General features: G+C 38.7%; 2 protein-coding genes across 6 annotated transcripts in view; one reads left to right on the forward strand and one right to left on the reverse strand.

Moving 5' to 3' along the window:
* LOC146455086 (uncharacterized) overlaps positions 1 to 16,934 on the forward strand; it is a 36,151-nt gene extending 19,217 nt beyond the window's left edge. The window contains exons 22-42 of the mRNA XM_085094665.1: positions 165 to 239; positions 754 to 959; positions 1,494 to 1,598; positions 1,928 to 1,991; positions 2,342 to 2,421; positions 3,254 to 3,371; positions 3,718 to 3,786; positions 4,427 to 4,519; positions 5,388 to 5,444; positions 5,914 to 5,952; positions 6,297 to 6,455; positions 7,022 to 7,073; positions 9,606 to 9,742; positions 10,545 to 10,642; positions 11,266 to 11,293; positions 11,936 to 12,004; positions 12,380 to 12,448; positions 13,244 to 13,281; positions 13,717 to 13,763; positions 14,691 to 14,869; positions 16,044 to 16,934. Coding sequence (XP_084950791.1) covers positions 165 to 239; positions 754 to 959; positions 1,494 to 1,598; positions 1,928 to 1,991; positions 2,342 to 2,421; positions 3,254 to 3,371; positions 3,718 to 3,786; positions 4,427 to 4,519; positions 5,388 to 5,444; positions 5,914 to 5,952; positions 6,297 to 6,455; positions 7,022 to 7,073; positions 9,606 to 9,742; positions 10,545 to 10,642; positions 11,266 to 11,293; positions 11,936 to 12,004; positions 12,380 to 12,448; positions 13,244 to 13,281; positions 13,717 to 13,763; positions 14,691 to 14,869; positions 16,044 to 16,511 — 2,250 coding nt within the window. The 3' untranslated portion in view covers positions 16,512 to 16,934. The remainder of the gene's footprint in view (positions 1 to 164; positions 240 to 753; positions 960 to 1,493; positions 1,599 to 1,927; positions 1,992 to 2,341; positions 2,422 to 3,253; positions 3,372 to 3,717; positions 3,787 to 4,426; positions 4,520 to 5,387; positions 5,445 to 5,913; positions 5,953 to 6,296; positions 6,456 to 7,021; positions 7,074 to 9,605; positions 9,743 to 10,544; positions 10,643 to 11,265; positions 11,294 to 11,935; positions 12,005 to 12,379; positions 12,449 to 13,243; positions 13,282 to 13,716; positions 13,764 to 14,690; positions 14,870 to 16,043) is intronic.
* Positions 16,935 to 21,915: 4,981 nt separating this feature from the next.
* Positions 21,916 to 25,561, reverse strand: part of LOC146455087 (armadillo repeat-containing protein gudu-like) — a 34,368-nt gene continuing 30,722 nt past the window's right edge. For 4 of the 5 annotated variants that reach the window (XM_085094695.1, XM_085094698.1, XM_085094696.1 and 1 more), the window contains 7 exons: positions 25,192 to 25,255; positions 25,008 to 25,058; positions 24,547 to 24,624; positions 23,876 to 23,986; positions 23,291 to 23,334; positions 22,712 to 22,886; positions 21,918 to 22,210 (listed from right to left, as the gene is read on the reverse strand). In XM_085094695.1, the coding sequence (XP_084950821.1) occupies positions 22,106 to 22,210; positions 22,712 to 22,886; positions 23,291 to 23,334; positions 23,876 to 23,986; positions 24,547 to 24,624; positions 25,008 to 25,058; positions 25,192 to 25,255 (628 nt within the window). In that variant the 3' untranslated portion in view covers positions 21,918 to 22,105. Of the gene's footprint in view, positions 22,211 to 22,711; positions 22,887 to 23,290; positions 23,335 to 23,875; positions 23,987 to 24,546; positions 24,625 to 25,007; positions 25,059 to 25,191; positions 25,256 to 25,561 lie in introns of all 5 variants that reach the window. The other variant, XM_085094699.1, reaches the window with a different exon arrangement.

A 25,561-nucleotide genomic window follows, 5' to 3' on the forward strand; every position in this document is an offset into this window, starting at 1 on the left:
ATTTTTCATCTTATAGCGCATCAGGTTTTCGACAGCCAATGAAAAAAAAGATATTTTTGGATGGACCCAGAGCCACTCGTTCAACAATTTAAAAAAAAAAAAACGTTGGGGCTCTGGGGACGAGAATGTTATTCTCCCAACCAACGCTTTCCTTCGTTGTGTAGTTTGAAGGCATCATGCGACTGTTAGCTGTAGGAAAACTAATTTTAGAAGCTCATGAGATAATGGACCTCTTTCTGGTGAGTAGGTGGAGTCTTTATTCGTTTCTTGCTTCAGTCTATGATATAGTTGACGTTTAAGTTTAATATTACTTTGTCATGCAATATTATTACAGTGTAGTGTGGGGAGGGGGGGGGGACTGGAGAATAATTGAGGAAACCTGAATGCCCATACTAAGATTGCTCACCAATATTAAAATCCTAAGATGAAATCTGTACATTTATAATGCAATTAAAAAGTTAAAAATTGAAAACATTCACATTGTAATCAAGGAACCAATTAAAATATGTACATAACAATGTTTACAACTCAGCGCAAGTAATCTAAAAGAGAAGTTTTGAAACATTTCAAAGATGATATGTTCCAAAAGCCCGTTACAGATGTCAAGAAAAATTTCCCATTACTGTGTCTGAGCCACCTTTTCATCGCAGGGACAAACCTACAGCTCGCAACTCCCAGCTGCATTTCAGTGACTTCCATTCTTCCCACACTCTTATTGAAATGTTGCGAAATGGCTGTTTTTCTTTATTTCAGACAACGTTAGCTTTCATTTCCAACTTTGTGTGGTACACCAATTACCCCGGCTTCTTTTGGTTCAGAGACTACGCAGCTACAATATCCAGCCTGGCTGTATTCTGCCGACTGCCATTTAACAACAGACAGTTAAAACAAGCTGTGTCCATCTTCCTCAGGGTCGCGCCTGTTATGGTGGACTTGCTGTGTCTTTTAGGAATCATTTTGTAAGTTGGTAAATGGTTTGAGCCAAGGAATATCTTTATTTGTCCTATAACCCCCCTTCATACGACTTGGCCGCCATTTTCAATTGGGGCAAACATGGCGCACAAATACATCGTCCATATGGGAATCTGAAGATAAATTATTCTGTAAAAAATTATTTTGGAGAAATTTAAACTCAGAGAGGTGAAGACATTTGGCAAAAAAAAAAATGCTGATCAAATTTGATCCAATTTCTTGGAAAGTGGACAATCATGTTTTCAAGTTTCATACATTTCTTTGTAAAGTCCTCCGTACAAATTAAGCTTTCTGTTAGTTATTTTTCTAGGACAAGTATTTGTATCGTAATCTTAACAAAGGCTTCATTATAAAATTATCTTTAGAACTGACATAAATACAATCATTTCTAGTCAGGAATGGAAAGAGCAATCGATTTTCAGATTTTCTTTTTTTTAAGATCGGTTCACTTTGGATTTACTAATTGCCTCATGAATAAGCCGGATTTGTTTATTTTTTAAAAACGTTTCGTGAATTTTCAGGTTTCTTTTAGCCAGCGTAGGAATGGAGTTATTTCACGGTGCACCCGAGACTAGCGAGGGTCACATGTATCTACCTGCCTGTGGCTTGGGATTTCAAACGTTTTGGTAAGTATTTCTAACATTTTTCTAACGATTTCTAAAAACACCCAGGCCAACTCCTTTTTTAAAAACCAGGCTGAGTCCATTTTGTTAATTTGAAGGTGATCTTTCCAGCTTTGTTAATTGATTTTCGTTACCTGGCCTTCATCAAAATTTCAAATTACCTGGTAAAGAATTGCTTTAATGGTAAGCTGAAGGTTTGTCGCTTACTGATTGAACAGAAAATTGCGAACTTTTCGTTTGTTAATTTCCAACACTCCCCCTTGAATTGAAGATTATTAGGAGATGAAGTTATAATTCCCTTGTTTCCTAAACGCTTTTTGTCCTTCTTCCAGGTGCTCCTGTTTAATATTGTTCCAGATGGTAACCACAAGCAACTGGCATGAAATCATGAACTCGGTCAGTTGACATGCATCTTAATAAACAGTTTCAAGTTTTACTTTTGTCTTTCAGTTTTTATAGTACATTCGTTCTTCGGCCACACCGCGCCGGGAGTTTGACTTGGTAGGTCCTCAATTTGTTATCATGTCCCTTGCAGTAGTGCCCATGTAGCGACTGGGCTTTCTTCCTCTGTTTGGACATGCAAACAGACAGCATCTGAGATGACCTGCCTTGGCTCGGAAACAATGCCCAGCAATGCGTGCTCTTCGATGTGGAACAGTGATAGACAACAGTATGCACAAAATGGAGGCATTCATTTAAGGTCTTCCTATGAACTTACGTCTTATATCTTTATTTGTTTGTACTAGGTGACGGAAGCCACAGAAAATAACTGGGCCAGCCTGTATTTTGTAGCAGCTTATATACTGGTCAACATGGTTGTCATGAAGTGAGTACATGGCTTACTTCCCTATTTCATGCATCATCAATTTTGGGGAACAATGGGTGATTTGGGAAGATATTTGTATGTGGGTGGGAGTAACGCTACAACAAAACAAATGCAGAATAACGTCGGATGAATTGTTTGACGGAAATGAAACTTCGCCTAACACTATCCGGTGTCTTCCAAGTTGGTGTCCAAACGCATCCAACAAAAAGTCATGTTTGCAAGATTGTTGAACGATGTTGGATCGAAATATTGATTATGAAGTCATTTGGCAACCTTAAAGGGAAGTTAGAAAATCCCCTTTATTATTGTCTTTTTGCAGCGCTAGAGCGTGTTTGTGTTGTTTTCTTTTTTTTATCCCATATCCTTGGTGCCGCCATACCTGGCCTGTATTTCAAACCAACCAATCCATTAGATAAGGGGATTAGCTTCTAAAGAAACTGTGGTGCTGTGTCGATGTTGGAGTGAAAACGAACGTTTGGTTTTATCAACTGAGTTGATAAGGTGATTTGGTCACCGTAAAGAGATTCATTTACTGATGTTTCAAGTTTAAGCCCTTCGTCAGAGCGAATCAGTTGGATTCGCTCTGATGAAGGGCAAACGCTCAAAACGTCAGCTACGAAATCGCTTTACAGTGGCCAAATTGCCTTATCAACTTAATCAATAAAACCAAATATTCGTATTCAATCCATTAGTCTCCTACGTAGACCTTCTTCTGGGTCGTCACACACTCCTTCTCAGCATTGGCGAGGACAACGTGACAAGCCTAAAGAAGTTCTGTGTAGGAGGCTATCAGTCCTTCTATCCACGCTTTTTTATGTGCTCTTTTTTCCAGTTTGTTCGTAGCCATTGCTATTGAAGCATTCAACAAACTTGGCACGATAGACGAAGAGCAGCCACTGAGACCACAGATAGAGAGACAACCTTCAGATCTGCCATCTACGATCGTCGATGTATGAAGTTTTCTTTTATCCCTTTGTTCGTACAGTCAAACCCTTCATGGACCCGGTTTTTCAAAGAGTGGATAACTTTAACTGGTGGATAAATGGCTATCCAACAGATAAGAAGTACTCCAACCAATACATTTTATCTGCTGGATGGCGACCTATCCGCTGGATAAAGTTACCCACTCTTTGAACAACTGGGTAAAGAACTACAATTGCCACCCTGGGAGAGAACTTACTTTCCATCGTATGTCCTTTCCTGGCATTTTCGTGGTTGTTTTGGAGAGGTTCAACAGTATCCCGTTAGGTTTTCGAGTGGAAACTCTGCACCTTACAATATATCTTGTTTTTGCAGACCTCAGTGAAGCATCATGCTGTTCATATGATTAGCAGCGTTGCCAGCAGTCTGTTTGGAAGCGTACGGGTGAGTGTAAAGTTTGTTTTCCTCTGAACAAATTTGACAACGTTTCTTAAAATCCTTCCTTTTTTTAAGACAGGGTGAAAAGTCCCGCGGAAAAGTATTGCTCATTAGGTTTCATAATATTTATTTTGCTTGCCGAGCTCTCTCAACTCACGAACTCAATCAAGTTTTCTGGAGGAAGATGGTGACAGTCAAGTGTAAATTCTTAGTCTACACAAATGCAGTAATGCCATTCCCTTAAAGGAAAATCTGATCACACTGATAACATAAGATTTGTTTAAAAAAAAATCGTTGTCTTGCCTTTTGGCTTATGGAACGGTCCCTGTACCTTCTGTCACATCCTGTCACCGTCGTTTTTGCTTCAAGTTTGGACTAAATTGTCTTTCCAGTTTGCTTTTATTCCCTCAATTTCAACTAAAACTTCTACTTTATCACTTCCATCACTTTGACAGCATACAATACAATTAACAATTTACGTGCAGACTTTGGCTTTTGTAAAGCAACATCTATTTGGCAATCCCTCTTTTTAGTTAGAGCCAATCAAAGTTGCGTGCAGTTAACAAGAGAAAATTTAGCGATTATGAAATAAAAATGATTTACTTTAACTTTACCACCTTTGTGATATTCGTTCCCCTCGTGATAGGTGGATCAGGTTGCAGAAAGAAGACAATCCTTAGCAGCTGTAGATACTATAAACTTTAAAAATGGCACAATAAAGCGTGGTTCGATCTTGAAGGTATTGTATACCAACATTATTAATGTGGTAGATGTATTTTTTCCAGTCAGTGACACAGGCATGCTTGGAAAAAAATGCGAGTTACTATATTCCGATTACTAGTTCGGATGCTCTACCATCGAGCTACAGGAGATTTGTTGGAGCTAAGGCCTTTAAACTACTCCTGTTTGGAGAACTGGGTTGTTAAAATAAAGCAGTTTTTGGTTTATAATACGGTGGTTGAAATAAAACAGTTTTTGGTGGTTTATAATACGGTGGTTGAAATAAAACAGTTTTTGGTGGTTTATAATACGGTGGTTAAAATAAAACAGTTTTTGGTGGTTATTAGTTCGGTGGTTAAAATAAAACAGTTTTCGGTGGTTATTAATACGGTGGTTAAAATAAAACAGTTTTTGGCGGTTAAATATTAGTTCGGTGGTTAAAGTAAAACAGTTTTTAGTGGTAATTAATACGGTGGGGTTAAAATAAACAGTTTTTGGTGGTTATTACGGTGGTTAAAATAAAACAGTTTTTGCTGGTTTACGATACGGTGGTAAAAATAGAACAGTTTTTGGTGGTTATTAATACGGTGGTTAAAATAAAACAGTTTTTGATGGTTATTAATACAGTGGTTAAAATAAAACAGTTTTCGGTGGTTATTAATACGGTGGTTAAAATAAAACAGTTTTTGGTGGTTATTAATACGGTGGTTAAAATTAAACAGTTTTTGGTAGTTATTAATACAGTGGTTAAAATAAACACCGCTTAAATTTCGTTCATACGGAAACATGTTGTTAATAAGTAATTTTGCATGTCCGCTTTCAGGATTGGCTAATTATATATAGTAGTTGTAATGATTGTTAAACCTGGTTTCTCTTGTTGTGTACAGCATAGGAGAGCTTCAGTCGTAGAGGGAAAGGAAGAAGAGGATTTCAAAGAAGAAGAGGTACTATTCTCACTACTTGTCGTGGGGGCTATTTTTGTGCAATTCAGTGTTTAAACAGCGATTTTAAGTGCGATTTCATATCGTCTTTTTAGAATGCAGGTAATTTTTCGCTGAGATTTCATGGTAATTTGATGTCGAATATATAAGATTTTGTTCGGGGAGGCGCGGAAGGTGTGGGGAAGGGGGAGGGGGAAGCAGAATGTACACCAGATACTCTGTCCAAACGTAAAGTACAGTGTGATAGCCATTCTTGCTTTGCTGCAGATTAATGTTGTAGAAGGAAACTAAATGTAAGGTTGAAATTTTGCAGTCTATTTTTTGCAATGGACAATTGCACAACAACGTCTGGTCAAGATAATTGAGTCTGGGCTCATTTCACAACAATTGGTCGCAATTTTTTGTGAAAATTGCAAGTAGCTAAAGTGATTACCGACAGACAGTTATGTCACATCTATTTTGTTAATTATAGGATGAAGTTTTTGAAAAGGATGGAGGCAAGGGTGACAAGGTAACAGAAAGATTAAGAATGGCATTTTCGGCAAACGGCAAACGTGAGACTCGCGTTTATGTTTTTTTGAAATAAAGAGTACAAAGATGAGAATAGTACAAACTAATTATGGCCTTTGATGCTAACGCAAAAGTACTCGATTTGACAGAGAAACGGATAACAACAAGCGGCAAATATAGGATAAACATGGTCACGTGGTCATATCTCACGTTTGCCGTTTGCCCAGCGTAAACGTCATTCTTAACCTCTCTTAATGACTCGCATTTATTCGCCTTTGTTCATGGACACTAGACAAGATTGTGTTACGCAAAGCATGTGAAGTAACGCCAAGTTTTCTTCTTCAGCGGGAGCGAGTTCTAAAGAGGCGAATGAAGGAAAAGAAACGAGCCAAGCAGAAAATGACCAACGCTGAACAAAAAGTTCGAGTAGTGACTGCATTCAGAGGAAATAAAGACAATGACTTGGAATTACAAGTCGGAGATGAAGTGACTGTATTGCTGAAGGTAAGGGCCAATAGGCCATTTCTGAGTTGCTTTGAACCTCATCACCTCATATGAATGACAACTAATTTCCATACGAAAAGCTTTGCTCTTAGCCCCGCTTTCGTGTCCTTTCGGAAGTCATCTTCAGAGTGAAGTAAGTTGCGGAACATCCGTTGGTGCTAACGAAAAGGGTCCTGACATTGCCTAGTTCCTAGTCTTTCATCCCGGTCAGTCCGTCTCGGGTCACGTGGTCCAAGCAAAAAAAGCGTCTGCCTGGGTTACGTCACCGAAAGGATTTTACCGCGAAGGAGTGGGAACTAGGCGCACGCAAGGTCCCGAGACATTTCAGCTTCTAATACAGAACATAGGAATAAACGATAAATTGGTTGTGTAAAATTAATATTTTGAGATATTGTCAGGATTTTTTCTAAGTTCCTTTGATAGAATTTGATAAATTTGTAGCGTAGCGTTTCCAGGTGTTGAAGCCTGAAATTTTTTCAGGTTTTGTTTTCTCAGCTACATAAGTTGCCACAAAACTCCGATGATCATTTACTTATTCATTCATTTCCAATTATTTTTTAATGTAGAAAGATGATTGGTGGCAAGGCCGTTGTAAGAGTAAAGTTGGCTGGTTTCCCGGTAAGGAAACATTTTCGTTTTACACAGAGGCATCTGTTCCTAAATCCTTTTTCTTAATAACACTGTTTGTTTTAAGAAACTCATTCACACGCTCTTACCAATGAAATTTCAGGCGTGCAAAAGTCACGAAGTTTTGCGCCTATTTAACTATTTCACGTGCACGATGTTAAGAGAGTAGGGATGGCGCAGAGGTGGGAGCACTTGCCTTCCACAAATGTGCCCAGGGCTCGATTTCCGGATTCGGCCTCAGATGAGGGTTGAGTTTGTTGTTGTTCTCGTCTTTGCTCCAAGAGGTTTTTCTCCGGTTCTCCGGTTTCCCCCTCTCCTCAAAATCCAACATTTTCAAATTCCAATTCGAACTGGAATCTGAGGTCCACAGGTTTGTCAGTCGTAACACTTAAAGGGGCAGTGCCACCTATTTTTAGTGTCGCCTTGAAGAGCGAAAAAACATTTTTGTGTCGATGGGAACATTAAAATAGTGGTTAATTTTTTTGTTAAAAATAACCCTAATAGTGCACAGAAACTAGTATCAATCAGTTTTGTCTTCAGATGGCCAGGATGGAAATTGATTGCAACTTGAAAAAATTGGCCAGTTTTTTCAAGTTAATCCTGTGAGTTTTGGAGAAATTGCTCAAAAATGATTCTAGTTTATTCTTCCTCGGAGAAATTATTTCATATTTTCCTCCCGGTGCTGTAAGAGCGATTTTATGATAGAGAAGAGGTTCTTAATCAAATATTTGAGTAGTTTTGGCCAAAATACTGCAAAATCTCCGTGACAGTGCTCCTTTAAGAGTCACCCTGGTTAAAACAAAGTTGATCTATTATTTATGTTCATTGCCAAAAGTTTGATTTTTTATACAGTCAACTCTCTCGTAAGCGACCACCCTTGGTGCACGACAAAGTGGTCGCTTACGGGGGGTGGTCGCTTACGGGAAAGATAAACAAACTAAGCCTAATACTGGATTGATTAATTAATTACATAAAAATATTACCTTAGCAGCTAAAATTAGGCAAATAGAAACTTATTTATTTGATTTTTTCACATTTATTCATTCTTCTTATGAAACGTTGTATAACATGGTTCATGGTTCATTTTGGAACAGATCACTGTAACAATTCCCGTTTACTTACAGGTCTAATTATAGCCATCTTCTCTGTCTGTAAACTGTCATTATCTGTCAGCAGTACGGGGAAGCGTCATCAAAATTGAACTTTTGTCACTTCCGAGTAATGATTTCCAAGTGATCATACGTGATTATGTTGGGTGGTCGCTTACCGGAAACAGAAAACAAAAGAATATGTGTAATTTCTGGCCTAAAAAGTGGTCGCGGTCCCTTAAGAAATTTGAGAGGTGGTCGCTTACGAGAGAGCTCTTGAAACAGTATTTAACTGAGAAACAAAACGGTTGTTTACAAGATGGTCGCTTACGGGAGGTGGTCGCTATGAGAGAGTTGACTGTAATTTTGAAAGTGAAAACTTGAAACACTTTTGGCTACTTTGCATGAAAAACTGACACCAACCGATAGAAAGCGGATTTGAAAAATATTTCTCGGGGCCGAAAACTCTTTGGGACTTTTGAGGAAAACACGCCCTTATATCGTCTACGACTACTTTTTACCATGAGCGAACATTTCCTATATATTCGTGTAACGGTGTTTTTCACAAACCTATTTATTTTAAGATTGAAGTTTTCACAAATTAAGTCTTCCATGGGAGCCTTACCCAGTCTCAAACTTTGCGCAATTCTCATGCGAATTTTCGAATGAAAAAGCATTTCCATGCGTATCTAAACAAGTAGACCGATCTGTGAAAAATGCCGCAGGAAAGCCGCACGCTCTGAGTGATGGCCACCTGTTTTTACCGATCAGAGGAGCTTAATACCTTTATTCTGGGGGTTGGGGGGAGCCTTTGGCTCATTGTGCTCCTAAAAGTGGCATATAAAGCTGCTAACACTACTTCCAATTCTGTCAAATTATGCCAAACGTTATGTCAAAGTTCCCAAATTATGTTTCTAGATAGCAAAATTCTGCTCATAAAATGACAACGTTTCCGTGTATGCAACGTACAGAAGCCCTGGGGGAGGAGGGGGTTAGGGTTTATTAGATACGTTGTGTTGATTATGTCTCTGATTTTCTGTTGAGACGATACCAAATATTTGTGCATTAGCTTGTTGTACAATATGTTCAACAACTAATTCACTCCCCATTTTCAAGACTAGCTTAATTTATATCTACTTATCTAAGCTTGTATCCTATAGTCCTCCGAGGTAGAGTGCATGGTGCTTGCGACATTATCTTTTATTTTCTTACGATTGTTTATTTACTTACGATTGTAGCTTTTTCTTGTAGTAGTAGGGGGTCAGATTGCAATAGGGACGCAAGTTCTGTTTCTTTCCCCCGTCATAGACTGTATTTTTACTGTACTTTTATTGTATTTCTATTGTATAATATCCACAGTGATGAATTCATTAAATTAAAAAATTAAATTAAATATGTGAAATTAAAAACAAAAATGTGTGGATTTATTTTTCAGCATCTCACGTGATCTTAAGAACAGTAAAAGCAGTGCCAGAGTATGGTAAAGGAAAATCAAGGCATTCTGCTGTGGGAGGGGAGGATGGGGAAGTCAGTCCTCCTCTCCAAACCATACCTGATGAGAATGAAAACCAGGTATTGTACCCTTTGGGCGGTCTGCCAAAAAATCTTCCTTCTCTTTACAAAGCGATTAGGGAACGTAAGCAGCGACGACGGCGACGGCAACGACAACGCCACAAAACATTAGGTTTAATGAGCAAAACCAATCGCTCTGCACGTGCATTTTAACCTTTGCCGTCTTCTGCAATACAACAACGTGAACTGACCAAATTTAAGGTTTTGTGGAGAACGTGAACACATGCTGCACGTTTTATTCAATAAAGTATCGATCTATCTATCTCACGATGGTGAATTTTTCATTCTTTTCCTTAACTCGAACGCCACTACCGTTGGAGGTGCCGTCGTGGTTTCTTAAGTTCCTTAATTATAGCAGGGACGGAGTAAGTTAATAAACAAGTACACTGATTGGTGGGAATGGAACTGGATTGCAACTTGATAAAAGGTGGAGAAATGCAGCCAAGATTATTTCTTGTACCTCGTAGGGGTCGCTAAAACCCCCTTATTATGGTTTCTTATTTTTGAAATCTTCCTCAATGTGCCACAGGATCATTGCTTTTATGAGCAACAGTTAAAATGAACGTTAGCAAAGTGTTGTCTACAGCAACACTCCCGTGTCATAGCTTGTTTTTGCAGTTGCTTACAAAAAGACTTCGTGGTGCATAGCTCCTTCTCCAAAGAGATCACGACTTGAACCAATCTGAAACCACATTCTCAGCAACTGGCACTAGAAGAAAAACAACGAATGTATGAGGGAGAATTTGTAGTTTGATGTTAAAATTAGGAAGTTAAGGCTTGGTTTGTTTTACCACAATTCCAGGTACAAGAACTGATGAAAGAGAAGACATCACCAGCTTTGGCTCGGAAAGAAAATACTTTCTTCCGCGAACGGACTTCCACTGGAGGGAGCTTGGTGCCGTGAGTACAGCGTGTTTTGTTGCAGTTTTTTAATTTTTATTAGCTACAATTTTTGCCAAAATTATTTGGCGCACTTTGGAAACCTCGTGCAAAAAATATGCGTTTGTAATATGGCTAAATATCCCGCCCAGGATATGTTTCGTGGTCTTCTTCGTAGTTATCTGTGACACTTGAATCTTCTGCGGATAATGTTGATTGAGGTTGAAATGATTCACGGTGAAAATAACGCTTGAAATCAACATTGCATTGGCAGAGGCGTGGGGTGCGGGAAAGTTTTCTTCAAGTGTCCCAAGACTTTTGGTCGATATTGTCGCTGGTTAGAGCGAAGTTTTACTTGAGCGCCAAAGTAATTACTCCAGCCAACCACAACAGAGGTGAACAGCACAATGAACCAATCAAATCTCGAAGCAAATATGCAACCGGCGCCAAGCGCGGGAAAACACGTGCGAGCAAGACACGATTGGGTTTGGTTTGGTTTCTCATTGGTTGAGAAAGTGGCGCTAGTTTTGTTAACCAATCACGTAGCGTTGTAAGGAAAAACAAATCAAATGCGAAATTATTTTTGACACTCAACTAAATACCGCTCTGTCTTTTAACATAACTTCATTCACTGTTTATTGCAGGAGTACTCCTCCAGCAGTAAGGAGTCGGGTATGTACAATATTACATGGAACCGATAATAACGAACGGCTCGGCTTACGAAAAAAGATGTTTATTAATAAGACATTACTGGTTTATTTTTATAAAATGATATTTGATTTATGAAGAAGATGAAAGAGAGAAAAGGAAACACACGCTAAGTTAGACACGTGCCCACTCGAGAGAACGTCAGTTTGATAACAGTCTAGTTTGCTGTCCAACTATGAAGTATTGTTTAATTTTTTAATCACCTTCAAATTGGCAACCCCATGTTTTCTTACTAAGAAACAACAACGACTTTATTTGCGGAGGGTAGAAAACGTTATAACCGGTTGCCCCATATTTTGCATATTCGGCCCTCTTTAAAGAGACGCAAAAATGATTAGCTAAAACTAACAAGTCTTAATTGTGCTAAAGTGTTCGAGAGAATCTAACTGTTTCAAGAGCAATTTATATACGTGTTTCTTAAATTTGGAGTCGCTGACGATGTTCCTTTTATTTTGAAAAATCACAAAAAAAAAAAAAAAATGTGGAACATATTTTGAGTACTGACACTGTAAAGCTATTGAGACGTTTTTTGATTGCTTGAAACGTCCAAACTATATAAGAGGAAAAGTTAACATAACAAACCCTCTATTTTAACTTTCACGCTAGATGAAGATGAAGAAGGGGGACTGGAGACGAGAGATCCTTGGTGATATGACAGTGATGAATGCAGAAGAGGTAATGTCTCGCTATTGGTCCTTTTATTGTGACGTCATAAAACAGACAGATCTCCCAGAAGCTTACCGTTCCCACACTATAAACATTTGCGTGTCGTCATAGAAATGTTATCTCTAAGTTCTTGATTCATGGAAATTCTCTTCCCGCAAAGTTTTAAATTGCGTTCAGGCTCAATTATTCTAGCATTGATTCTCTTAAGTGAATCCTTGGCCTCCTCCTTTACCTGCTTTCGTGCTGTGTTTCCCGCAACTATTGATTGTCATGTTGAAAGTTGACCTTCCCCCTCTCTCCCCACCCCCAAGAAAAAACAAACAAAAATAATTTGCTGAGTATTGTTGTTACTGATGTTGCAAATTTCCAATTCGTTTGTTTTAGTTACGCGAGCTGAACAACATCATGAGAGCTGAACTAAGAACGCCTACGGGACTTCGCTCCAAGAGACTGGTAAATGATGATGTATTTTGTGTTTGTCAATTGCCTTCTTGAATACAACAGTTAAATCTAATCACCTCTCCCGCCATCACAGGATACCCAGCATGAAGTGACCAGGAGTATTACTACTCCCCCCTGGATGGGATGGTGTTCCATCACAGGATACCCAGCATGAAGTTACTAGGCGTATTACTACTCCCCCCTGGATGGGATGGTAGTCCATCACACGATACCCAGCATGAAGCTACTAGGCGTAGTACTACTCCCCAAAATCCCAACCCCCTCAACACCCAGGATAAGATTCTAGTCCGTCACTAGACACCCAGTATGAAGTCATTAGGAACATCACTACCCCTTCCCTCCTGGGTAGGATGCTAGTCCCATCAAAGGGTAGTTTGCTAGTTTCTGTTGTCCACCTGGGACAGTATTCATGAATCCCTCTTCTGTTAAGATGAAACCTGATATTCTTCCTTAATAATAGGCTTTTGTTATCGAGAACGTAGACCCACTGTACAGTCGATCTCTAATATATTCTCAATGATTCTACTTCGAAAATGTTTCACGCAACAATTTTAGTGTTGAACACGGTGATGGTTTGCCCCACGTGTGTGGGCCTCCAGTCCCTTGGTAGAGAAAGAGAGACAATGTGTAGTGAGAGCTTAAGTACAAACCACTCAACTGCTTCTATTTCACGCTCCTATAAATGTGTTTGTTAACACTTTTAAATTGTCAAATGGTCAGCGTCAGTTAGAACAATGCTTATTTTGAGGTTGAAACGCAAAGGCTTACATTTTTCTGTGTTCACAGGGACCTCTTAGAATCAATAGTGACGATGACGCCATGAGGTACAGTTTGCTTAAATCTGATACACAGCGGAACCTCGATTTTACGATATGACAAGGGGACAGCGAAATCATATCATCGTTAACTCGGGATATTGTTGTAAACGAACTTCCGAATTATAAATAACTTTTGCCGGGACACAGAATGTTGATAGTTAAATCGGGAATATCGTTAGATCGACGATCGTAAAATCAGGTTCTTCTTCTATTAGCCTGCGTAACAGGTGTAACCGGGGAGGGGGAGTGGGGAGCGGAAAAAAGTGAGAGAAAAAGTCCCTCTTTTTCTCGTAATTTTTCTTCCTCCCAACCCCCCCCCCCCCCCCTCCGATTATGCCTGCTGGGCAGGCTATTTTCTATTTCAGTCGACATTATTCAAACGCGGTGATTTGTAAAAGACCTACGGTTCATTCAGTCAGTTTTCTTTCTTATTTTAATCAGGGAATGTGCCATCAACGAAGACTATGAACTTCTGGACATTAATCAAGGTATTGGTAGTTCATAACTTCTCAATTTAACCGCTTCGTTCGTTAGTCTAAGTTCATCCACTTACTCAGTCCTACGGTTGTTAAAGAAGAATGTTAACGTAAAATCTGCACAAAATAAAAACGAAATACTACGGGTAAATGTGAATAGTCACTTTAGGATTTCATACAAAAGTGAGAAGCACCTTGTACAGCATAATAAACAGCACCACAGGAAAGTACTGCTCAGTAGCTTTCATTTGAATGATCACACTTTAGGATTTCATCCAGAGACTCTAAAGTTAGGACCATCTTGTACAGCATAATAAACAGCACCACAGGAAAGTACTGCTCAGTAGCTTTCATTTGAATGGCCACACTAGGATTTCATCCACAGAATTAAAAGTTAGAATCACATTGTACAGCATAATAAACAGCACCACAGGAAAGTACTGCTCAGTTGCTTTCATTTGAATGGTCACACTTTAGGATTTCATCCACAGACTCAAAAGTACGAACCACCTTGTACAGCATAATAAACAGCACCACGGGAAAGTACTGCTCGGTAGCTTTCATTTGAATGGTCACACTTTAGGATTTCATCCACAGACTCAAAAGTACGAACCACCTTTTACAGCATAATAAACAGCACCACAGGGAAGTACCGCTCAGTAGCTTTCATTTGAATGGTCACACTTTATGATTACATCCACAGACTCAAAAGTTAGAACCACCTTGTACAGCATAATAAACAGCACCACAGAAAAGTACTGCTCAGTAGCTTTTACATGAATGATCATCCTTCTTTATGTCCACGGACTCAGCCTCATTCTGTGACTTTAGGTTTGTTTTTACAAGGAAAGGTTGATCTCCTCACTTGTAGCACCCCTCCAAGAGCACACCCTAATTACCAATTGAACAGCCAATCATAGATCTGTTTATGTTTTTCAGGCAGACCAAGCAGTGGCATATCACTGGAACCCAGACCCTACTCTGGTCGCCTTATGGGCAGGTCTGGGAGCCCGCGGTTCAGTCACAATGCGGTTAACCCTTCAGGCAGATTACGATCCGATAGTGGAAGCAGCAGTGAAAGATCTCCAAATGCTAAGCACAGGGTACCCACAATGGAGGTATGTTCACTAGCAAGAAAGCATGATTTAGAAAGTTAAACTCTAATCCCATCCAAAATTACTGGGAAAACTTGATAAATGAGGATTTATTCGCCTTCGTATCACATGCGCTAAACAGTTTTACGTCAGCTTGACCAGAAATGATTGAAAGTCAAAGTGTTGGTCAGTGGTGAGAGCACTTGCCTCCCACCAATGTGGGATTCACGGTGTTGACGCCATGTGTGGGTTGAGTTTGTTGTTGGTTCTCGCCCCTGGTCCGAGGGTTTTTCTCCGGGTTCTCCGGTTTTCCTTCCTCTACAAAAACCAACATTTCCAAATTCCAATTCGGCCTGGAAACAGTGGATGAAAGAGCTACTCTGTGGAAGCCACTGAAATTCTTGTTTATTCATTTATTTACTAATGGTCTTCAGTGTGCGATGTTTTTCTTGTCGTTCCTCAAACGTAAAGCAGCGAAGAAAAAAAAGAAAAGAAAGAAAGCAAGAAACTTGGTCTCTGTAGCTCTTCGTTTAGTTATGCTAAAACATTTGGGGCCAGTTGTTTAAACAGAGTCTGACTTAGGCCGCGGCTTAAGACAATCGGTGGGCCTCTAAATTTGTCTATAAGTGGACTATTTTAAGGACAGTGCCTACTAATACCGACGTATTTTTGCGTGGTTTATGACTATGCGGGGAAAGAAGATCTTAGCAAGGGCTGTTGAAATCCATAAAGAAAATTGGGGGTAACCACGCATTTTTTTTTTAGAGATAATTAAGCAACAATTGTTCTAAAAAACAGTAAAATACAAAGCAATGTATGGTGTTTTTCCCAAAGCTTTGAAGCTTTATTATCTCTGAAAAATGCATGGTTACCCCCAATTTTCTTTTTGGATACCAAACGTACTTGCTAAGTTCTGCTTTCGCCGCATAGTTTTAAACCGCGCAAAACTATCCCTATATTAGTAGGCACCACCAAAGGAAACCCGAGTATCTCAAGATGCGCAGAACGTATGCACAGTAACAAAAGTAGGCACCGCTTTTAGGTAGATAAAATAGTTTTCTAGTCTGGGATGCGCCTTCTTGTTACCGTCAGCCGCAAAAAAAAATTTTAGATTTGATTGTTGGCAAAATTGAAAATGGCTTAGAACGTGGTTTTGTTAAACACCGTCTAAACTGTCTGACCCTTGGTGTTTGTTCAGTTTTTCAGCCCGGGTACCCCTACCCCACCCTCCACGGAAACGGACCAGCTCAACGCTGTGCCTAAAAGCCCCACGAGCCTCTCGGCCGGAAATACGTCACCTAAACAGACAAAGAAAACAAAACAGAAAACCACCAATGGCGAGATGCCGGAATGGATGGTGAACTTTGTCACAACGAACAATTTAGTAGTAGGGCAAGACGTGAAGTTGGACGAGTCTAAAGTAACTCCAAGACGGCGCTCGTCTACCGCTACTTCCGGTACGGGGACCACTACAAAGACCGGAACTAAAACCGGAACCGGAACTAAAACTGGGGGATCTCCACGTTCCGGTAAAGGTCCTTCCCGGCCAAAATCCCGGGCGTCTCCTGGTGTTGCCAAGAGAGTGGGTAATAGTCCCAAGGGCTCACCGACTCCTTCCACTGAAAGACCTGTCACGCCTTCCAAAGGAAAGTCAGTTCCACCGTAAATACTTATCTTGCGTTACTTGTCACGGTCGCACGTTTGTGACTGGTCACGCAAATTTTTTTCATGACAAAAAAAGTGCTTAATCCAATTAAGATCTTCAAAGAATCCATATTTCGGGAAGCTGAATGTCGTGTTCATCTGGAGCCTACATAGCCATACAAATGTAAATAGCTTTGGAGAGATTCAGAAACAATTCTACTCTCCAAACACAGAACATACATTTCACTGATGGAATCAGATTATTTAGAACCGTACATATTTGTGAATAAGCTAGATAAAATTATTTATTTTTCTGCTGTCTGTAGATATATATGTAATTATTTAGTGATCTGGGACATATGTTTTTGTATTCATAAATTTGATATTTTTGTATTGACTGTTCATTTGGAAAGACTTGTTTATTAATAAACTTAACGAGAACGTCTTCTAATCTGTTTTCTCATGCGAGCATGATCGAAAACCATGATTGTTACCAGTCCTTGCTCTTGAATCGCGAAATTAAGTGCAAAACAAATGAGGGTCGCGTGGGGGTGGGGTGGGGGTCTTTAGGTAAGATCACGTGTCCAAAGCCTTTGAATATATGTCAGAGGAATGGCACAACATGACACAGAAATTCAAAATGCAGCTTGGCTTGCCAAAGCTTCTCAAAAGCTCATCTTGATTTTCTTTTGGCAATTTTAGAAAATTGCCTCTGAATATTAAAACAGAAGAAATCGGTTAATGAATAAAATTGAGGTAGTTTGACAAAGTTCGGAAAAGACCAGTTTCATGCTTTCTAACCTCATTATCCGATTCCTATTGTTTCAATTTTCATGTATAAATATCCGGATTGGGGGATTTGCCAGGAAATAAAATGGTCATTACAAAGAGGGTGAACAGCCAAGAGAGAATGAACAGCTTAATGTTCTGCGCAAGTCAAAGTTAATACTTGACAGAAACGGAGAAAATCGCTTCTGAATATTGTAACAATGGAAATCGGTTTATGAGCAAACAGCTTAATATTCTGTGCTAGAGTCAAAGTAAGTAACTCTGCAGAAACGGAGGAAATATATTTAAACAAAATCGGTTAATGAGCAAAATTGAGGTGGTTTGGTAAAACTCGGAAAAGACCGGTTCCAAGCTTTCTAAGCTCATTAACTAATTCCTATTGTTTCAATATTCATGTCTTTATATCCGAGAAAAAAAGGGGATTTCAAGGGCAAAACCACATTAGAAAGAATGTAAGTACGTTAATATTCGGTGAAAGTATCAATGTTAGAGGTTTTATGAAAATGAAGAAACTTGTCTCTGAATATTTAAGCAAAAGAAATCGGTTATGGGCAAAATAGCCCATTTTCATGATGGCGTCATTTTACTACAACTACCAGAATTCATTTCGTTTTCCTTTTCAAATTCAAATTCTGTAATCCCAGTGGACAGCAAAGAACAATAGCTCTAACTACCTTCTAATAAGCACGAGAAAACAAAAACCAGAAGCATTCTGGTAGTTGTAGTAAAATGACGCCATAGTGAAAATGTCCTATTGAGGTTGTTTGGCAAAACTTGGAAAAGACCAGTTCCAAGCTCTACAAGCTCATTATCCAATTTCTATTGTTCCAATATTGATGCAATGATATCCGAGGAGAACAGAGGATTTCCCGAGTAATATCAAGTGCATAAGAAAGGGTTGGAACAGCTTAACATTCGGTGAAAGTATCAATGTTAGAGGTTTTATGAAAATGGAGAAAAAAGCCTCTGAATATTTAAACAATAGCAATCGGTTAATGGGGAAAATTGAGGTAGTTTGGCAAAACTCGGAAAAGACCAGTTTCATGCTCTGCAAGCTCATTAACCAATTCCTATTGTTTCAATATTCATGTGTTAATATCCGAGGAAATCGAGGATTTTCCCGGGCAATAACACATACATTATAAAGAGTGTGAACAGGTTGGCATTCTGTGCAAAAGTCAAAGTTACTGCTTCAGTATAAACGGAGAAAATCGCTTCTTAATAACGTAACAATGGAAATCGGTTAACGTGCAAAATTGAGGTAGTCTGGCAAAACTCGGAAAAGATCAGTTTCACGCTCTACAAGCTCATTAACCAATTCCTTTTGTTTCAATATTCATGTGTAAATATCCGAGAAAAAAGGGGATTTCCCGGGCAATAACACGGATATAACAAAGAGTTTGAACAGGTTAATGTTCTGTGCAAGCGTCAATGTTAGTGTTTCTGGAGAAACGGAGAAAATCGCTTCTGAATACTTAAACAATTGAAATCGGTTAATAAGAAAATTGAGGTAGTTTGGCAAAACTTGGAAAAGACCAATTCCATGCTCTACAAGCTCATTAACCAATTTCTTTTGTTTCAATATTCATGTTTTAATATCCGAGGAAAAGGGGGATTTCCCGGGCAATAACACAGATATTACAAAGAGTGTGAACAGGTTAATGTTCTGTGCAAGAGTCAAAGTTAGTGCTTCAGTATAAACGGAGAAAATCGCTTCTGAATATTTGAACAATTGAAATCGGTTAATGAGCAAAATTGAGGTAGTTTGACAAAACTTGGAAAAGACCAGTTTCATGCTCTACAAGCTTATTATCCAATTTCTATTGTTTCAATATTCATGTGTTAATATCGAAGACAAAAAGGAGATTTTCCGAGAAATAAGACATACATTACAAAGAGTGTGAACAGGTTGGCATTCTGTGCAAAAGTCAAAGTTACTGCTTCAGTATAAACGGAGAAAATCGCTTCTTAATAACGTAACAATGGAAATCGGTTAATGTGCAAAATTGAGGTTGTTTGGCAAAACTTGGAAAAGATCAGTTTCACGCTCTACAAGCTCATTAACCAATTCCTTTTGTTTCAATATTCATGTGTTAATATCCCAGAAAAAAGGGGATTTCCCGGGCAATAACACGGATATAACAAAGAGTTTGAACAGGTTAATGTTCTGTGCAAGCGTCAATGTTAGTGTTTCTGGAGAAACGGAGAAAATCGCTTCTGAACACTTAAACAATTGAAATCGGTTAATAAGAAAATTGAGGTAGTTTGGCAAAACTTGGAAAAGACCAATTCCATGCTCTACAAGCTCATTAACCAATTTCTTTTGTTTCAATATTAATGTTTTAATATCCGAGGAAAAGGGGGATTTCCCGGGCAATAACACAGATATTACAAAGAGTGTGAACAGGTTAATGCTCTGTGCAAGAGTCAAAGTTAGTGCTTCAGTATAAACGGAGAAAATCGCTTCTGAATATTTGAACAATTGAAATCGGTTAATGAGCAAAATTGAGGTAGTTTGACAAAACTCGGAAAAGACCAGTTTCATGCTCTACAAGGTTATTATCCAATTCCTATTGTTTCAATATTCATGTGTTAATATCCTAGAGAAAAGGGGATTTCCCGGGCAATAACACAGATATTACAAAGAGTGTGAACAGGTTAATGTTCTGTGCAAGAGTCAAAGTTAGTGCTTCCGGAGAAACGGAGAAAATCGCTTCTGAATATTTAAACAATGGAAATCGGTTAATGAGCAAAATTGAGGTAGTTTGACAAAACTTGGAAAAGACCAGTTTCAAGTTCTACAAGGTTATTATCCAATTCCTATTGTTTCAATATTCATGTGTTAATATCCTAGAAAAAAGGGGATTTCCAGGCCAATAACAGATACAGTAATAGCCCACGTATAAGAACCTGGGTTTTAAGAACCTGTTACGCTAAAATTTTCATTTTAAGCCCCCTCCACATAAGGACCTATTTAGGCTAAAATTTTAAGTTAGGTTCTTATCAGTGGGGTTGCTATGAACGTGTATAGGTAGAAACTGCTGAATTAAGATCATCTATTTAAAAGTAACTTGACATAACTATTTTTTCTTTCAAGCTTAAGTACCATGTTGTATGTCTATTGCGTTTGCCATTATACTGTATTATGAGATGATATTTATAATATATATATAGTATATTCAGATGAAATTCATATGAAAATATAAGAACCTATTTTAAGAACCTTGGTAGCCTAAATTTGCTTTAAGTACCATTTATATAAGAACCAATTCAGGCTAAATTGAAAAATTCAGGTTCTTATACGTGGGCTATTACCGTATTACAAAGAGGGTGAATAGGTTAATAATCTGTGCAAGTGTCAATGTTAGTGCTTCTGGAGAAACGGAGAAAATCACTTCTGAATATTTTAACAATGGAAATCGGTTAATGAGCAAAATTGAGGTAGTTTGACAAAACTCGGAAAAGACCAGTTTCATGCTCTACAAGCTTATTATCCAATTTCTATTGTTTCAATATTCATGTGTTAATATCGAAGACAAAAAGGGGATTTTCCGAGAAATAAGACATACATTACAAAGAGTGTGAACAGGTTGGCATTCTGTGCAAAAGTCAAAGTTACTGCTTCAGTATAAACGGAGAAAATCGCTTCTTAATAACGTAACAATGGAAATCGGTTAACGTGCAAAACTGAGGTAGTCTGGCAAAACTCGGAAAAGACCAGTTTCAAGCTCTACAAGCTCATTAACCAATTCCTATTGTTTCAATATTCATGTGTTAATATCCGAGAAAAAAAGGGGATTTCCCGGGCAATAACACAAATGTTACAAATAGTGTGAACAGGTTAATGTACTGTGCAAGAGTCAAAGTTATTGCTTTTGTAGAAACGGAGAAAATCGCTTCTGAATATTCAAAAGGAATATTGTAACAATGGAAATTGGTTAATGAGCAAAATTGCGGTAGTTTGGCAACACTCGGAAAAGACCAGTTTCAAGTTCTGCAAGTTCATTGACCAATTTCTATTGTTTCTTTATTCATGTGTTAACGTCCAAGAAAAGAGGGGATTTCCTAGCAATTATGCGCGCATTAGACAGAGTATGAGCGGGCTAGTATTTTCTGCACGGTGTCAAAGCTAGAACTGCGGTGGAAGTTGAGAAAATCGCGTCTCAGAAAATTTAAACGCGAAAAACCAATCGGTTAATGGACAGAACAGATGTAGTTTGGCAAAGACCAGTTTCAAGCGTTACAAGTTCATTTGCAAGTTTCTATTTTTTTAATATTCGTGCTTTAATATTTGAGAAAAAGGGACTTTTCTGAGCAATAATACGTGCGTTAGATAGATAGAGAGAGAGAGAGAGAGAGAGAGAGAGAGAGAGAGAGAGAGAGAGAGAGAGAGAGAGAGAGAGAGAGAGAGAGAGAGAGAGAGACAGAGAGAGAGAGAGAGAGAGAGAGAGACAGAGAGAGAGACAGAGAGAGAGAGAGACAGAGAGAGAGAGAGACAGAGAGAGAGAGAGAGAGACAGAGAGAGAGACAGAGACAGAGACAGAGAGACAGAGAGAGAGACAGAGAGAGAGACAGTGACAGAGAGAGAGAGAGAGAGAGAGAGAGAGAGAGAGAGAGAGAGAGAGAGAGAGAGAGAGAGAGAGAGAGTGTGTGTGTGCGAAAAGGATAGTATTAGATGTAAGTGTCAAAGACAGAACTGCATTGAAAATATCAGGAAAACAAGATTTGTCCAGGGCGAATAAGCTTACTGCCATTTTCAAACACGTGAACCTGCTGCGTTTTATTTCAAACGTTGTCAAATGTGAATTTTACATTTTCCTATCATTCTCAGCGCTCAAGAATGTTTATAGTATTAATGCGCATATTTTTTATACAGCCTGCTGCAGCTTCTTGTACTCGTTGATCTGGTGATCCTGTTAGGGTAAGCAACGTCTGTTGAGAAAGAATTGAAAAACAACTGTCATAATTTTTTTAATCAAATAGATTACTTAAAAAATGACTATTCCCTTTCTACTTTGCAAAGTGTAGTGGGGCCATGCGGGGGGGGGGGGGGGGGGTAGGGGGTGGCTGCACCAAAAGGAACAAGAAAATACGTTCTCTGGCTCGCACCTTCTTTCACTTTGTTCAGCGGGCTTCCAATCCCCAAAAGTTCAAAATTTCCTATACCCATTTTGAAAGCGAGAGCTAGTGTAAACAAAAGTAATTTTCATATCAATGATACTGGCCTGGTTTTGATAGCGAGGTGATATAGCTGCTTGGATATTGCCAAAAACACAGAAAAATACGTAGCAAGATGCAAAAGCATTTACAGTTAAAGAGCTAGGTATCTTGGTGAACTCGAGTTTGCTGATTAAATCTTTTGTTATGTGGCTTTTTCGTCCCCCCCCCCCCCCCCCCAATTATGTTCAATAAAAATTGGAAAATTCACTTTACCTTTAGTGCGTTATGTTGATGGATCAAATAACAGTTGTACGGGTCACATGACAATCTCTCTAGTGCGCATGCGATTGCGCGTTTAACTGCTACGTCAGCGGAGCGTTTGAGGCTGTCAGCCAGTGGAACGACCGCTGGTGAGAATGATTTCACGTTCCTTTCTATTCCACAGCATCTTTTTTTTAAAAAAACGTGCAGTGGATTAGAAAAGAACGCAAAAGCAAGAGTATCATTTCAGACTCGTTATAACAGACAACTACACGGAGAAAATTAGGGTTTTCCGATTAAGCTAAAATGGAAAGACTTTTTCCGCCTTGCCAGCTTATTGGATGCAAAGTGGTGTTTGTTTCAATTTGCACAATGCAATTTGTTATTCATTGTCTACGATAAAATTAAATTTCCACTACAGCACACCTTGAAATAATAATGATGGAATGCAAACTTTATTTTCTTTTTAATCTGCGTTACACTTTTTCAATAGACAGAAAAAATGTGTTCCATGTAAGTGAATTTTCCGCTGAATCGGAAGACCCTATTTGGATTTCAGTACTGTTGTGTTAAAAAGAAGAAATGTCTTACGTCGCGATAGCCTGTGCTACCCATCTTTTTAATTCCTCGTCTTCCTAAAGAGGTGATAGCAATTAGGAAAGCTATTAGAACTTGAATGAATGATACCATGCTGCTGGTATTATAAAATTCTAAAACATGAGACTTTCAGTTTGAACACTTTAAATAACTTTCTTACCAAAAAAGGTGTTACCTTTTAGCATACAAAGCCTGGGTTGTGTGAAGGTGTGTCCAGTTGTTAAGGGGTTAGTGCATTTTATTCTCGACCTTAGGGTCGATTATAAAAGTTCTAGTTCCTTCCGTCGTTTCTTTCCCTCAAACAAAAAAACTGTTTCATTCACTCATTTAGTGCTACAGGAACTTGGTTATGAACGGGCAGGCATTGACCAGAAAGAGCAAGATGACACAACCTAACAACGACCATGGAGATTGAAGCTCCTTATAGGTGTACTGTGGCTCAATATATATCTAAGTTTGCCCAAACTAAGTAAGTGAGTCACAGGGATCCTAACTCCTTCATTGTTGTAATGTTTTGCCTGATTCACAGCTAACGTGTTTTAACTCCTATCGTATTTAACTTGAGTCTATTATTCTTACCGTGTTGACAAGATGAATAAGAAGCGGAACTACTTCATAATCCGTCATGATGGAAAGGTTTTCACGGTCTTTGCCAATATTGATTATTGCCTTATTGACAGATATAAGAACCTAGGGAAGAAATGAAAGACTGTTTAGGACGTTCTGCCCTACATAGTAACCAAGATGAGTTAAGGGACCAGTTTCGAAAGACTTAACGACACACTCAAACGGCTAACGACGATCGACGGATGTTCTGCCCACTAAATATATTATTTTTGAGTGGCAGTCTCGGAGGAATTTCGCTGTAGTTTGGTCAAAACTGACCGAAGAACTGACAAGGCACCTTTGCTCAAATATAAAATTGAGTACCATGAGAAAAAAAAAAATAGGGTGGTTTTTCAAGGAAACTGAGAGCACTATGAGTATATTCGAACCCTATTCTGTCATTGTGTTTTTATTATAAAAGGAAAGGTTGCATAAAAAATAAACAAAAAGATTCGGGTTTGCAAGGGGCATCACAAAACTAAATATGACAAAATAGGCCATGAAAGCAAGGCTTATTGCAAAGTTTTTATTTTGAAAATTAGTTTTCATTCATATGCAAACAAAACTAATTTTCGTATCAAAATCTTTGCAATTAGCCTTGATTTAATGATGAGGTTCACAGCAACTTGGAAATGGACTATTACCTGCTTGTCATTCGATCGAAGAAGGCTAGTTATAAGTTCCAGGCCCCCAACGAATGATCGCACAATGTCGGCTGACTCCTGGAAGGACAATATGACAATCATAGATTAAAACTACAGAAATATCTGGACTAAAAAGTGCAGGATATATAGAAAAAAAATTAAGGCCGGATCAATATTTCTTTAGCGTAATAAACCTATATCCTTTCCAGAAACAGTTTGCGCTCAGAAGTGTTTAAAACAATTACACAGCAAGATAGAGATTTCTATCGACTTGTAGTAATCCATGAGCCAACTGCATTAAAGTCAATGCAACTGAATGAGAGCCGTCTATTTGTTTAAGCATAAACAAAGAAATTCAGTAGAAGTGGTATATTTCTTGCTACAGTTGGTTTTTCTTTCAGCAGTATTAACTCAGAGAGTCGTCTCGTAAATAAAAGTACCAAAATAAAAACGCCCCTTACCGCTACGTTAACAACACACTCACTGATAGCTTCGGCAGCGCCTGCTACAACCTAAAAATCAAAGACCAAAAATCATGAAGTTGTTTTACTCTTAAAATTAAGCTCAATCTTGTCAGATTAGTGTACTGCCAGATTACTAACGGCAATTATCACAATTAAAGATTAAAAACATAAAGACACTCACCTTCGGATCAGGGAATTTCAGCAAAGACCAGAGTAACCTGAGCCCATCAGTGCGAAGAACAGTGCTGTAATAGAAATATGAAATTAACCACAAAATTAAATCAGTGTGCAGATAAACTGGCGTTCATTCTTTGACTTTCAAATCTAATCTGTGCTCTGTTCGACTACTACAAACTACGTTACTTGGTTTTTAGAGCGGTTCCCAATCTAGTGTCGCAAAAGCAAAACCAAAGTAATTATTCTGGCCAATCACAACAGATGTAAACAACACAACGAGCCAATCAGAATTCGAAGCAAATACATGTAACTGGCGCCAAGCGGGGGAAAACGCGTGCGAGCAAGTCACGATTGGTTTTGATTTTGCTTTTCAT

The sequence above is a fragment of the Pavona decussata genome, unplaced genomic scaffold (genome assembly GCF_977016875.1).
Source record: "Pavona decussata unplaced genomic scaffold, jaPavDecu1.1 SCAFFOLD_286, whole genome shotgun sequence".
NCBI lineage: Eukaryota > Metazoa > Cnidaria > Anthozoa > Scleractinia > Agariciidae > Pavona > Pavona decussata.